General features: G+C 41.1%; 1 protein-coding gene across 1 annotated transcript in view; it reads left to right on the top strand.

Moving 5' to 3' along the window:
- top2b (DNA topoisomerase II beta) overlaps positions 1-12,295 on the top strand; it is a 29,330-nt gene extending 17,035 nt beyond the window's left edge. Inside the window, exons 23-36 of the mRNA XM_061059158.1 lie at positions 83-283; positions 649-844; positions 926-1,017; positions 1,292-1,447; positions 2,568-2,651; positions 3,495-3,689; positions 3,773-3,908; positions 5,356-5,520; positions 6,744-6,939; positions 7,220-7,302; positions 9,080-9,163; positions 9,597-9,731; positions 9,824-9,909; positions 11,841-12,295. Of these exons, the coding sequence (XP_060915141.1) occupies positions 83-283; positions 649-844; positions 926-1,017; positions 1,292-1,447; positions 2,568-2,651; positions 3,495-3,689; positions 3,773-3,908; positions 5,356-5,520; positions 6,744-6,939; positions 7,220-7,302; positions 9,080-9,163; positions 9,597-9,731; positions 9,824-9,909; positions 11,841-11,996 (1,965 nt within the window). The 3' untranslated portion in view covers positions 11,997-12,295. The remainder of the gene's footprint in view (positions 1-82; positions 284-648; positions 845-925; positions 1,018-1,291; positions 1,448-2,567; positions 2,652-3,494; positions 3,690-3,772; positions 3,909-5,355; positions 5,521-6,743; positions 6,940-7,219; positions 7,303-9,079; positions 9,164-9,596; positions 9,732-9,823; positions 9,910-11,840) is intronic.
- Positions 12,296-12,529: the final 234 nt, after the last annotated feature.

The raw sequence follows: 12,529 nt of genomic DNA on the forward strand, positions 1-12,529 counted from the left end.
AGTATCCAGTCAATTATTTTCTCCTAATTGTCTTTCTATCATTGTAAATAATCCATGTTTCTTCCCTGGTTTTTTTTTTCAGTCTTATAAAGAGTCTGTGCTGGAGCCCATGCTGCAGGGCACTGACAAAACACCAGCTCTAATCAACGATTATAAGGAGTACCACACCGACACCACAGTCAAGTTTGTGGTGCGCATGTCTGAAGAGAAACTGGTGCAGGCCGAGGCAGCTGGACTCCACAAAGTCTTCAAGCTGCAGTCCAGCCTGACCTGCAACTCCATGGTAAACACTGATTTCATGGGTTTCTCTCATTAAAAAGCTGCAGGTCAAACTTGAATCTTCAAGGATATTCGCCTCTAGTCCACCAGTGCCCCAGGAGTTTACCTAATCTTCTTTAAAAGTTAGCCTGTGTTTCTATATTTTTTTTTCTAATCTGAGCCTGCCAAGCGTAACTCTGCAGCCACTGCAGCCCATTTTGCTGCTGCCTGCTTGAAGCGGTCAACGTATTAAATCCTAAAACTTTTCTGAACCTGTTACTCATTTAGACTTTAAAATTTATACAAAAAATTGGCCATGTTTTTAAATGAATTCCTGAATAAGTTTTTTTTAGTTTGCGATTAACTGATTTTAAACCACGTACTCCTCAGGTGCTGTTTGACCACATGGGTTGTCTGAAGAGGTACGATTCAGTCCAGGACATCCTCAAGGAGTTCTTCGAGCTCCGTCTGCACTACTACAAACTGAGGAAGGACTGGTCGCTGGGCAGCCTGGGAGCCGAGGCCTCCAAACTGTCCAACCAGGCCCGCTTTGTACTGGAGAAGATCGAAGGGAAAATCTCAATCGGTAAAAACAAGGAAAATGTCAATTTAATGTGATTAATTTATTATGTTTCCATTTGTAAACCATATTTCTTTGTGCTTACAGAAAACAAATCCAAGCGTGAGCTGATCCGTATGCTGGTCACAAAGGGTTTCGAGTCTGATCCAGTTGCTGCCTGGTCCAAGTCTCAGGAGAAGGTACTGGTACAACGGCTTTGGAATACATCTGCACACACACATTTATGCAACAATGACACAACCAGATGAAAACATTAGATAATGCTTTTCCCAAAGAAAAGCTTTTCCCTTAGTCATATTAATATCAAACACTAGAGGGTGCTGTTCTTACACATTACAATGTTACAATTCACTTAACAGACGCTTTTATCCAAAGCGACTTACATCATAGAGTAGATGTACATTAATACATTACACATTAATCATTGCAGTGTTTCCTGTTTATCTCTGACAGTCTCAGGAAGAAGATTTCCGCGACGCTGATGACAGTGACAGCTCGATCGACTCCGGCTCCTCATCAGGACCCAACTTCAACTACATCCTCAACATGCCTCTGTGGTGCCTGACTAAAGAGAGGGTGGACGAACTGCTCAAACAGAGGGACGGAAAGGTATTATTGATCATACATTTTTATTTCTTTCAATCTCACTAATTACACCTCGATGAAGCAGGTAAGCTTGTGTTTTTATGAAAAGAGAACTGGACTATTCTGCTGTTTATCATGTAGTTTGTTTTTAAAAAAAAAAAGACATTTGCGATTTAATTTCTGGGGATAGTCAGGGTAAAAAAAGTCATAAGGTGAAACTTTTTTTTCACAGACATAAAGTGACACTTCATAAAAACACAGTTTAAAGTAGTTCTATGCGATCTCTGTGTGTGTAAAATAAACTTTAAAGTTAAGAAATACTGGACCCCTTGAACACAGGGAAGTCTCAACAACATGACAAAAAGAAGCAGACACAAAAGCAACCCTGGAGTTCTGAGGAGTGCATGTAGCCTTTAAGTGCTCACTGTTCGATAAAGTCTGTGATCAAACACAGTGAGAGTAATACGCCTTTCTCTCCATGCAAAAGCTGTTATTCAGAAAAAGAAACACTTAGTTTGTTTCTCACAGCAATCAATCAATCTTTATATAGCGCCAAATCATAAAAAATGTTACCTCAAGACACTTCACAAAAAGCAGGTAAAAGACCTTACTCTTTGCTATATTACAAAGACCCAACGTTAATCCATCATGAGCACTTAGCAACATTTAGCAAAGTTACAGAGGAGAGGAAAAACGTCCGTTTAAGAGGCAGAAACCTTGAGCAAAACCAGACTCATGATTAACAGCCGTCTGCTGAATCTGCACTGGGCTTGAAGAATGGGATAGAGGGAGATTCAGGAAGAAGGATAGAGACAAACAGGGGGTCCAATCAAAGACAATCAAGACTTTCAAAGAAGTACCGGTCATTTTCTGTATGTGACGTCGAGGAGTAGCTTCTTTTAAACCAGGACATAAACACATACATTTGGGGGGGGATGAATTCCAATTAATCAATTAACTCTCAAGGTCACCTGATGTTAGACATAATCTGTCACGCCAGGACTTTTTATTGAAGTGATTACATTTATTAATGATCACACTCAAACTCAGTGGAGTGTGATCTCAGGACCAGAGTTCAAATACATTGTCTGACCTTGTGAAGCCAACAAGTTGATTAACAAAGTGAATGTGTGTTTGTGTGCAGAGAGGAGAGCTTCAAGAGCTGCAAAGAAAAAGTCCAGAGGATCTGTGGAAGGAAGACTTGGCAGTGTTCGTCGAGGAGCTGGAGGTAAGTTGTTCACTCTTTTTTTTTTTTTTTTTCCTTCGTGCACTGTGAAAGTTAATCAGTACTGAAGATGATGTAGAAAGTTCAGAACACCTGACAGTGTGGTTTTTGAAGCATTGGAGCAACAAATGTCATATTCACCACTCCCTGCTGAGAAAGGTTTTTCATTCACTGAACAGTGTTCAATTACTTCTGTGCTAATTTACAAAAGAGTAAATTTTTATTCTTGTAAAAGTTCATCAATTTTCTGGTGGAGGTTGGTTTCAATCTTATAAGTACTTCATCATCTTAACATAGAACTTCAAGCACATAAACATGTCCTAAACAAAACAGGTGTTTTATCTAACCCGTTAAATTGTTACAAGTACTTAAGGGTTTAAAAATGTTAAAGGAACGGCATGAGGTTGTAACCTGTAGTGGTATTAAACTCTTCATCTCAAAGCGAAAAAGCCTGTCTCTGAAATTAAATATTTATTTATTTAGGTACAGTATATACTGTCGTCTGATGCAACAATCACTGCTTCAATGTTTCATAGTACAAGGTTTCAAGGTGCAAACAGGCGATGATCTCACTCTGCCTGAATAAAACTTGAAATGTCTTCAGAAAAATGTTGAAATGATTGAACCAGATTCTTCAATGAAAACATATTTTTTGATCTAAAGAGATGCTGAGAGTACTGCCGCGTGTGACTGATCTGTGCTGTGAGCTATAAGTGTGAAGGTTATTTCAAGATTTTTAACTCTGTTTGTCCCTCCGCCTCTATTTCAGATCTTCTTATAGTTAAGAGAGTTTTGTATATTTATGGTCTTAAAAAATAGCTTCTTAACATTTGCCATGTTTTTTAGAAACTGGAGGCCCAGGAGCGAGAGGACCAGGTTTTAGGAAAGGCCGTCAAACTGGTGAAAGGGAAGGTGGGCAAACCTAAAGCGAAGAAGCTGAACCTGGAGGAGACCCAGCCCTCACCGTTTGGTCGCAGGGTGGAGCCCCCGACTCAGGCGATCAAATCTGACGCAGCTAAGAAACTGTCAAGAAAGAAAAAGGTGAGAACTATCCGTGTAATGTTTGTTGAAGAAGACAGACGCCAGAAAATCCAGGGTTATTAAAAGTTGTGTTTTTGTATCAGAGCGACGCTGCAGACGCTGCAGTGAAGTTAGAGTTCGATGATGATGTCATTGGTTTGGGCGGTGAAGGAGCGCCGGCAGAAATCCCTGTGGTCAAGCCAAAAGCTACACGTGTGAGGAAGGAGAAGAAAGAACCTGGTCAGTACTCAACTCGAACTAATATTCATTTCCTTTTTTACCTGGAAGTTTTAAAAGATTAAGCAGCTAGCATTTCTGTCCAAATGTAGTAAAGTAAGTAAAAGTAGACATTTTAAGAATTCTGTTATTTTTTTTACAGTCAATGCTACGTTTACATTTTGGTATCAAGCGGTTTGAATTGCTCAAGCAGACAGCTTCAGCCAGGGCTTTAACCATTTGACTTGCATTTTAACTTTGCGGTTGACCTTTCTTTTCCACCGCCATATTGCTGTATTTAAAACTCTCATTGAATAGTGTGTATATGCATATCTGCTACCTGAAAATGTTGATTTTAAAATGTCAGGATCTGTCAGCAATAGCAACAAACTAATCGAGACTGCAGTCGACCAGCGACTCCTGCAATGTCGAGTTCTTGTTTCATTAGTGGAACCTAAAAGGCAAAGTCTTTCTCTTCAACCAACGAAAGTCTCTCTATCTAAGGAGTTAAATGTGTAGTGAATAATTTAGTTAGAATAATGCATATCAACCATCATACAAGGGATATCGGTCTCTGTTAGTATGCCGCAGTTAGCACAATAGCTATTTCATCTTTAGTTTTTAAGGTCACATATCATGCAAAATACACTTCACCATGTTTCCTTAACACGACTACGTGTCCCTAGCTTGGCTACAAGCCCCAGGGGGTTGACTCCCACAGCTAGGTGTTTAGTCTGCCTTCTCACCGTAAACAATAGGGCATGGTGCAAGAAAGTCCAAGTCACCCAAGCCCTTCAGGAGAGGGGGAGTGGTCTAACACAGCTCATTTACATTTAAAGCTACAGACACAGAAACAGCCTGTTCTGAGCAGGACTGAAATAGAAACGGGTGATAATATGTGATTACAAAAAACATAAAACAAATGTTACAACGACAGGACACATGAAAGAGCACTTCACAAGACAGCACACAAACAGTTTTACATATAAAAAGGACTTTCTTTGTTACAATACTAATGGCAGACCTGTGTAAAATACTTACACACTGTAATGTTGTCAGATCAGATACTCGAGTCCAAACAGGCGAATGCCACAGAATCCCCCTTTAAAAATCCAGAAAGGACAAAAAGTCAAATGTCTTCCAGTTGCAAACTTTTTGAGACAGAAGTTTGAAGGCAGTGTTGAAGATTTGATAGAACTGTTCCGTATCAGATGATAAATGATTTATCAGCACAGACGGATATTTGTCAACAATCACTGTCAAGAGATGACACAGCGTTCTCTCTGCGAGGAAAACTGTGCTGGACTGATTTGAAAGCAGTTTTATCCACGGGTCTCTTTGAAGCTTTGCAGCACTGTGAGAAAACTGTAATCCATTATTGAACAACCCTGAGCTCCTCCGAGTTTAGTGAGAAAACCGACCGTCTACAAAAAAAAGGAAAATCTTGGTAATCTTGTTTACTGTGTTGCAGGAACTCCCAGAGTCAGAAAACCTCCAGGACCCAAAGGTTCTTCTTCTGCAAAGAAGGTGAAGAAGAGAAACCCCTGGTCTGAAGACGAGTCCAAGTCAGACAGCGAGCTGGAGGAGGCTGATCCCGTCGTCATCCCCCGAGAGATCATCTCCAAGAGGCAATCGGGTAAAAAAAAAACCAAAAAAAAAAAACCTTTAGAAACGTCTAAATCTTGTAGGGTAATGAGATCTGGTATTTTTCCTCCTGTCATAAAAGCCTCATTTAACAGAGAATACAAACAAGTATTGTGTGTACACGGGGTGAAGAGTAATCTAATGAACATGAAAACACATCAATCTCACCCTCACTTGAAATCGCTGCAGTTGTAGCCAACACGTCCTCCACACTATTTCCGCCTTGTTTGATTAAAAAGTAAAGTCTGCTTGTTTTTTTTAAGCACACTGCATATTTTGATATTTATAGAGAAGGAAGGATATGTCAAGCACAATGAAGGCTAAACTTGGTCTCCCGCTTTGAGGAGCGGCAAAGCCAGGAGAGTCTCCGGAGCAGTCCTCCTGAAATGATGAATTAATGATTTAAATATTTTGTGAAAATGGTTTTAGAAAGTAAGGATTTAGTTAGAAAAGTTTTTTAGATAACTTTTGTGCAGAAACATTAAGGAAGCGGTGTCTGCTAATAATGTCTAATAACCATTTAACAACTGAAGAAAGACAGGAAATGCAGGGAGGAGAGAGTGGGGGGACGACATGCAGCAAAGGGCTGAGGTCAGATTTGAACCCACGGTCGCCATGATGAGGACTATAGCCTCTATACAGGGGGCGTGCAACATAACCACCAGGCTATCCGGCACCACCAAAAACATTTCTTTTCTAATAAAGGTTGCCTCAGCGATCATGACTCCAATTTACATTTGGATATGTAATTTAAAAAAAAAGAAAACTCTTCCCTTTGAGGAGTCGGCTGGGATACATTCACTGAAACTAATCAAGAGCTGAGCCCACAAAGAGTTTGAAGTTTTAATAAAGCACTCATTTGATATTATAATTCTCTTGTTGTATCTCGTTAAACTGTTACAACATCATTTATGTATCTTTCAGTCTCAGTTTCGACGCGTACAAATTCTTTGATTATGCAGCACGGCGAGCGCCAGGCAGCTGGTTACACATCGACTTGTAGCATTTCATTTCACTCCACTCGAAGCAGCCCGAGGCCAAAAATAACTTGTGAACTGTGTCTGCGTTTCCCCGGTCTGATTATTCTCTGTCGGCTTCAGGCGTCTGAGGGCGCAGGCTGATGCAACCCAGCCGCAACACTCATAATTATTGTACAAGAGAAATCCACAGCAATCAGAATAATGTGGTTTGACACAGTCTGCTCTTCTCTGTCAGCTTCCAAACCCAAATACACGTTTGACTTCTCGGAGGAGGAGGCAGACGAAGAGGAGAACGGGGAGGACTATGTGCCTTCTTCTCCTGTGAGGTCTTTCAAAGACGACTTCACTTCCTCTGCGACGAAGGAGAGCTTCAACAACGACGACGACGACGATGATGAAGACTGCTTCTCTCCCTCCAAACAAAAGACCACGTAAGATTCAAACAGCAGGAGCTCATCTGACCCTGTGGAGATACAATGTTTGTTTGTGTTAGATTAAAGCTAAATTTACTGACACTCTGCAGCGTCTTTGTGCACCGAGTCTAACAAACTCACCATGATACCACCATGTCATCCTTTGTTGCATGCCTCGTCTCTGTCCCCGTCATTTCATGTCACCTCTCACCTGTTTGAAGTCAAATAAAGGCAAAAAAAACGCCCCGGAATAAAAAGAAAATGACGATGAACATAAGTTGTTTCTGCTTCTCTGAAGGTCCACACCTGCAGCTCAAAAGAAAGAGACAACCAGCTTCTTCTCGACCAAATCGACCTTCTCTGAAAAGAGCAATGACAGCGGTGAGTACAGATCAGTGTTGGTGGTCGTCACACCCGTCCATGGTTTCTAACCTGTAGTGTAGAGTTCGGTGATGTGATCATCTTGTCTGCGTAATGATTCAAATTCTTAAACTTTAGAAGTTTTCTGTCATTTTCAGGGCGACACTGAACTACATTTGTTGTTTTTACCAGAAAATTGTGAAATACAAGTTATTTCTGTACGGCTGTCCAGTCCTAGACCGATATATATTAACCTTAATATTATATAGGGTCGTCACGATTCCAAAATGTACACTTTGAATTCTACTTGTGTTGTATCAAACACTACTGATACCTGCTTTGATACCACGGCAACAAAGATAAAAGCCTTAGGCACTTAATTTTGGGTGATTTCTTGTTTTTCCTGCAAACTGTCATTGCACAAACGTCGCAAATAACAGTGTCACATCCTCTGCTCTCTTTGTCTTCATAAGAGACATGAACGTGCAATAAAACCAAGTCCAAGATAACCGTAGTCATGACGACCGGGGCGAAACCGACCTGAGGAAGAGAACATGTTTACCGACAAGCTAATGTATCAAAGTATGATCTACATGACGTTTTTATCACAGCAGCACATACAGCAACAGTACGGCAGCTTTCAGCAGCAGCTCACGCTTCCTTATGCAGCGGTTTTTGACGTAACATTGTGTGTTTCCATAGCAACCATAAACATTTGTATCTGTCATGGAGACCGCCACAACAACACAACTTTACAACTATAAAATTACGGATTTCTCTGGCTTTGATAACTGTTCTTCGGTCCGCACCAGGGTTCATTTGAGCGTTCACAACATCCCAAACCAAACGAACTATCCGACAGAGGGCACCAGAGTTCATTTCAAACGTGCCAAACAGCTTAGGTGGGAATGCACCCTGAGATCTATTTACATTTTTTTTTTTTAAAAGCCTGACCGTACACAAAGTCACACACAACGCAAAAATAATAAGTAGAATCACACATTTCCTGTTTGCTGGAGCTGTAAATGAATATTAATTGAAAATTGAAGTTGAAGAACATTGAATAAAGGTGTGGGATATGGGGTGGGAAAGTAATCACAACATCTTCAAAATTGTACCATGAACCATTAGATTGCGGGAGGTAGCATAGTCTTAACAGCAGATGTGTCAAAAAATAAGACATGAATGCTGTAATGTAGTATTTAGACAGTATTGTAAATATGTGGAATAACAACAAAGATGTCTACAAAGATCTGCACAGAAGTCTATTAAAAGAAACTATTGTTTCAATGTGGCTCATAATGGAAGAAAACTGATCTCAAAATCACAGAACGTGTAATATCACTCGAAGCAGCCTCGATAAGATGTCACTGTGATGCTATTTAGCTTTAGCATGGAGCTAAGAACAACACAGAGTTTTTCTATTATTAGGATAATATAAATAACAGCTACAAATAACTATCATAAAAACAGTGGTGTGCTATTGTCCTCTCCTCATCTTGCACTGCAGACTAGAGGTGTATTTTGGAGCTAGCTAAGCTTAATTAGCTCCATCAGTTTGTTTGACACATTCATGCAAAAAAAAAGTAAGCACCAAACAAAGTCAAAATGTGGAGAAAGAGAATGCACCTGTATGTCTTTTCTGCACAATAGAAATGCTTGATTCTTAAAGTGAGCCAGCAGGGTGAGAACTAAACACACAGGGAATGATTTGCTTTACCGTAACAGTCAGATATGTATCTACTCTACATGCTCAGGACGTGCTGCAGCTGAACTTTGACCTGTGCTTGACTTACAGATGGATCGAAGTCAGAGAGCGAGGAGGACCGGGGCATCTTTTCCACTTATTCCTCTTTCAGCAAACTAACGCCAGAAATGAAAGGTAATGACTCCCAGTGTTCACCAGAGGGAGCCCTAATAGGAGATCATAGCTAACACTACAAAGCACTTGTGTTGGAATTGCTCCTGCAGCTGGCAGTTGCTAACAAGCTGTAATGTCTGTTACTTAACCCGCTGAGGGAAATGCTTAAAGTGATGCAAGTGCTGTAAGTGCTAGTTCTTGCCACAGGTAGACTTTAACTTTAATTATTTGTGTGACACAATTACAGAAAGGACCTCCGACAGAGATAGACCTTTCAGTTGTGATATAAGATGGTTTTTTTTAGAAAATATTTTTGGGGCTATTTTTGTCTTTATTGGAAAGACAGCTGAAGAGAGACAGGAGATGTTGGGTGGAGAGAGTGAGAGATTGACATGCAGCAAAGTGCTGAGGTTTACGTGTTGTTTATAATGTTTGTGTGTTTTTGTGTGAACAGCATCAGCTAAGAAAACCTCTGTTACAACCCCCAAACCCAAGAAATCACCAGCACCAAAAGCGAAGAAACCAGATAAGTCCATCTGGGACTCCGACTCTGACACCGGGTCCAAGAAGCCATCACCAGCTCTTAAAGGTATGCAACAAAAAACGATGAAATAAAGCACATTCACATTCCTCCTGGTGGTGACGGGTTTGGTCAAGTTTGTTCTGGTGGTCTTTGTGCAGGTAAAGGTCGGGGGAGGAAGAGGAAGGGCTCCGGTTCTGAAGAGGAATTCAGTCCAATGAAGAAAACTCCAAGATCAGCGGCCAGAGTGAGTTGTGAGGATGAAGCGCTGCTGTGTGACGTGTAGAATGTATAAAAGATGCTACTGAAACAGTGATGGGGAAGACGTTTAACAGGAACTAACCATCAAATCTGGATTAGAAGACACACCAGTATATAAGTCGCAGTCCAATTGTGAAGGTCTCCCAAAACTTCCTGGAGGGGAAAAAAGTTTTGATATTATGCCAGCAACGTTGAGAACCGATTAAAAACTTTAGATGGTGTCCATGAAATGCGTATTTTCCAGAATCTGGTCAGAAAAGTAAACATTTACAGGAGCATCGGTGCATATAATCAATGTTAAGTTACATCTTCTGCTTTGCACCTTAATGAAACAAGCTGTAGTGTGCAGTACGTCTGTAGGAACAAATCCTTTGAAGCACATGTTCCATTGCCTAGTTTTTTTGAGAAAAGGAGCTGAAAGAAAGCTGTTATATCTCGTACTGAAAAGAAACCCTCTCTTACACAAAAGGGTCTGTAAAGGAGCCGTACAACCTCGGGAAGGAATAAGACTAAACACAGCCAGAAGAAGACCAGCATTTCAAAGGACTGTTTCTTAGATCAAGGTCCGTCTGACTAAGAGTATTTGTGTTCAGTAGGGGTGTAATGGTTCACAAAAATTTCGGTTCGGTACGGTTCTCAGTTTTGAAGCTTCGGTTCGGTACATTTTCCCGACAGGGCTCGAGGAACTAGTAATCTGCACAGTTTGCACAGTTTATGTTTGAACTTTTTTTTTTTACAAGTCACTAAGTAAAAGCTGTGTCCCATACCAGCGGGACGCAGCCTTCCTCCACCCTGAGGTGTGCTTCCGCTTTGTGGTCCGTGTGGGAACACAGATTAAAGCCCTTCTGTTCCGCCTGTACTCGGATCGGTCCGCCTGACCGAAAGCCCTGTACCAAAACGGTCCAGTCCGAGTACGTGTACCTTTACACCCCTAGTGTTCAGTGAACCACATTTCAAAGTGGGATGTAGCTTTCTCAGTTTTGTAAAAGGCCGGCTTAAAGCATCACAGTTACTACTTAAAGTCACTAGAAGCTCAAAGACATTAATAATGTTGTGAGTTACAACTTACTGATACCGTTGCTGCTGCAACCCTAACATGCAGAAATAAGGAAAAGTCCTTCAAGAGCCAGCGTATCCGTTCCGGCAGCGATGTGCAAACTAAAACTAACATCACAACATCATCATCATATCTTAAAAAAAACAATGAAATAAATCTAACATCCTCAGTCTATTATTGTGTGGCTCAGTCCAAGCCTCTTTGTTTCATGCGGAGATATAGATTGTAAATAGGGGCGCACTCAAACTAGGCATTTGACTAGTGTGAGCGCTCCGATCCATGCACAAGCTCGGTGCACTTCCTTGGTCCTTGGCACGCTTTTAAGAGATGTGCTTCGGCACGGTATAGTTCATGCACTAGCACAAGCACAGGGTACAGAGCGTTGACAGCCTTCAGTATCAAGAAATCCGGAGTGTTCTGGCTGTATCTGACTAACATGACTCAAAATAAGCCACAAAGTAGATGTCATGGTCTGTTTTTCTCTGATGTGTGACCCCCTCTCTCTCAAGTCCGCCTGTTTTGTAAACTAAGCACGCTTCATAATTACGTAAAGTCATGCATGTGCTGTATTATGACGTAATGTACAAGAGGTAACCGTGCTCAGGCCCGGTTAGTCCTGGAGCAGTGTGAGTGCAGGCAGTCCTGTTTAAGTATGGTACGGGACATCTTTGCTAGTGTGAGTGCGCCTTTAGTGTATCAGTGTTGAAGTATTTATTTATATTAGTGTCTGACATCTTCCTCTGACTCTGTCAAAATGTATGTGTCTGTATGTGTTAAATGCAGCTTTACAGATCTCAGGCAACTACATTAATGAGCTACATGGTATCTTTACTAAAGTGTTTTATTTTGTTTCTGTGTAGAAACCGCAGAAAGCTCCCTCCGATTTTGAAGACGACGACAGCCTGAGTGTGATGAACACTTCGTCCCGTGCCGGCCGAGCCAAGAAGGAGGTGAAATACTTTGTGGAGTCCGACCACGAGCATGCCAACATCGACGATGACGACATGTTCGATTAAAGCAACCTTTGATCACACTCCCAACACACTCCTTCTCCCTCTGTTTTCCCTCAGACTTTTGTACATTTCCTGTTTCCTTTTATTTGCATTAATGGTGTCGTCAATGATTTCTAATGTGTAGGTGTTTTACACTTTTTATTATACATATACAGGTTTCTTTTTTTATGCTCATTGAAATGTTCTGTATTTGTCCGAAAGCGGCTTTTAGAAGTTTAGAACGCTGTGCTTTAGCACATTTTAATTGTTAAAATAATGCGAAACTTTTTGAACATGAAGTTGAAAGTAAACAATGAAATGACTGTTTTGTTTCCGGCCTGATTCTTTCATGACTCACCTACTGTAGGATAACATAAAGAACTTCTTTTACTAATGCTGTCACACTCGGTGGATATCATACTTCCTGTTGACAAAAAGAAGGAGGGGTCCATGTAAACCAATAGTGTGAAATGCTGGGGCAGTTGGGTTGCTCCGCATGTATGGAGGCTGGTCCTTAAGGCGGGCAGCCTGGGTTTGGATCTGACCTGTGGCTCCTT

The sequence above is a fragment of the Labrus mixtus genome, chromosome 16, assembly GCF_963584025.1.
Source record: "Labrus mixtus chromosome 16, fLabMix1.1, whole genome shotgun sequence".
NCBI classification, from domain to species: Eukaryota; Metazoa; Chordata; class Actinopteri; order Labriformes; family Labridae; genus Labrus; species Labrus mixtus.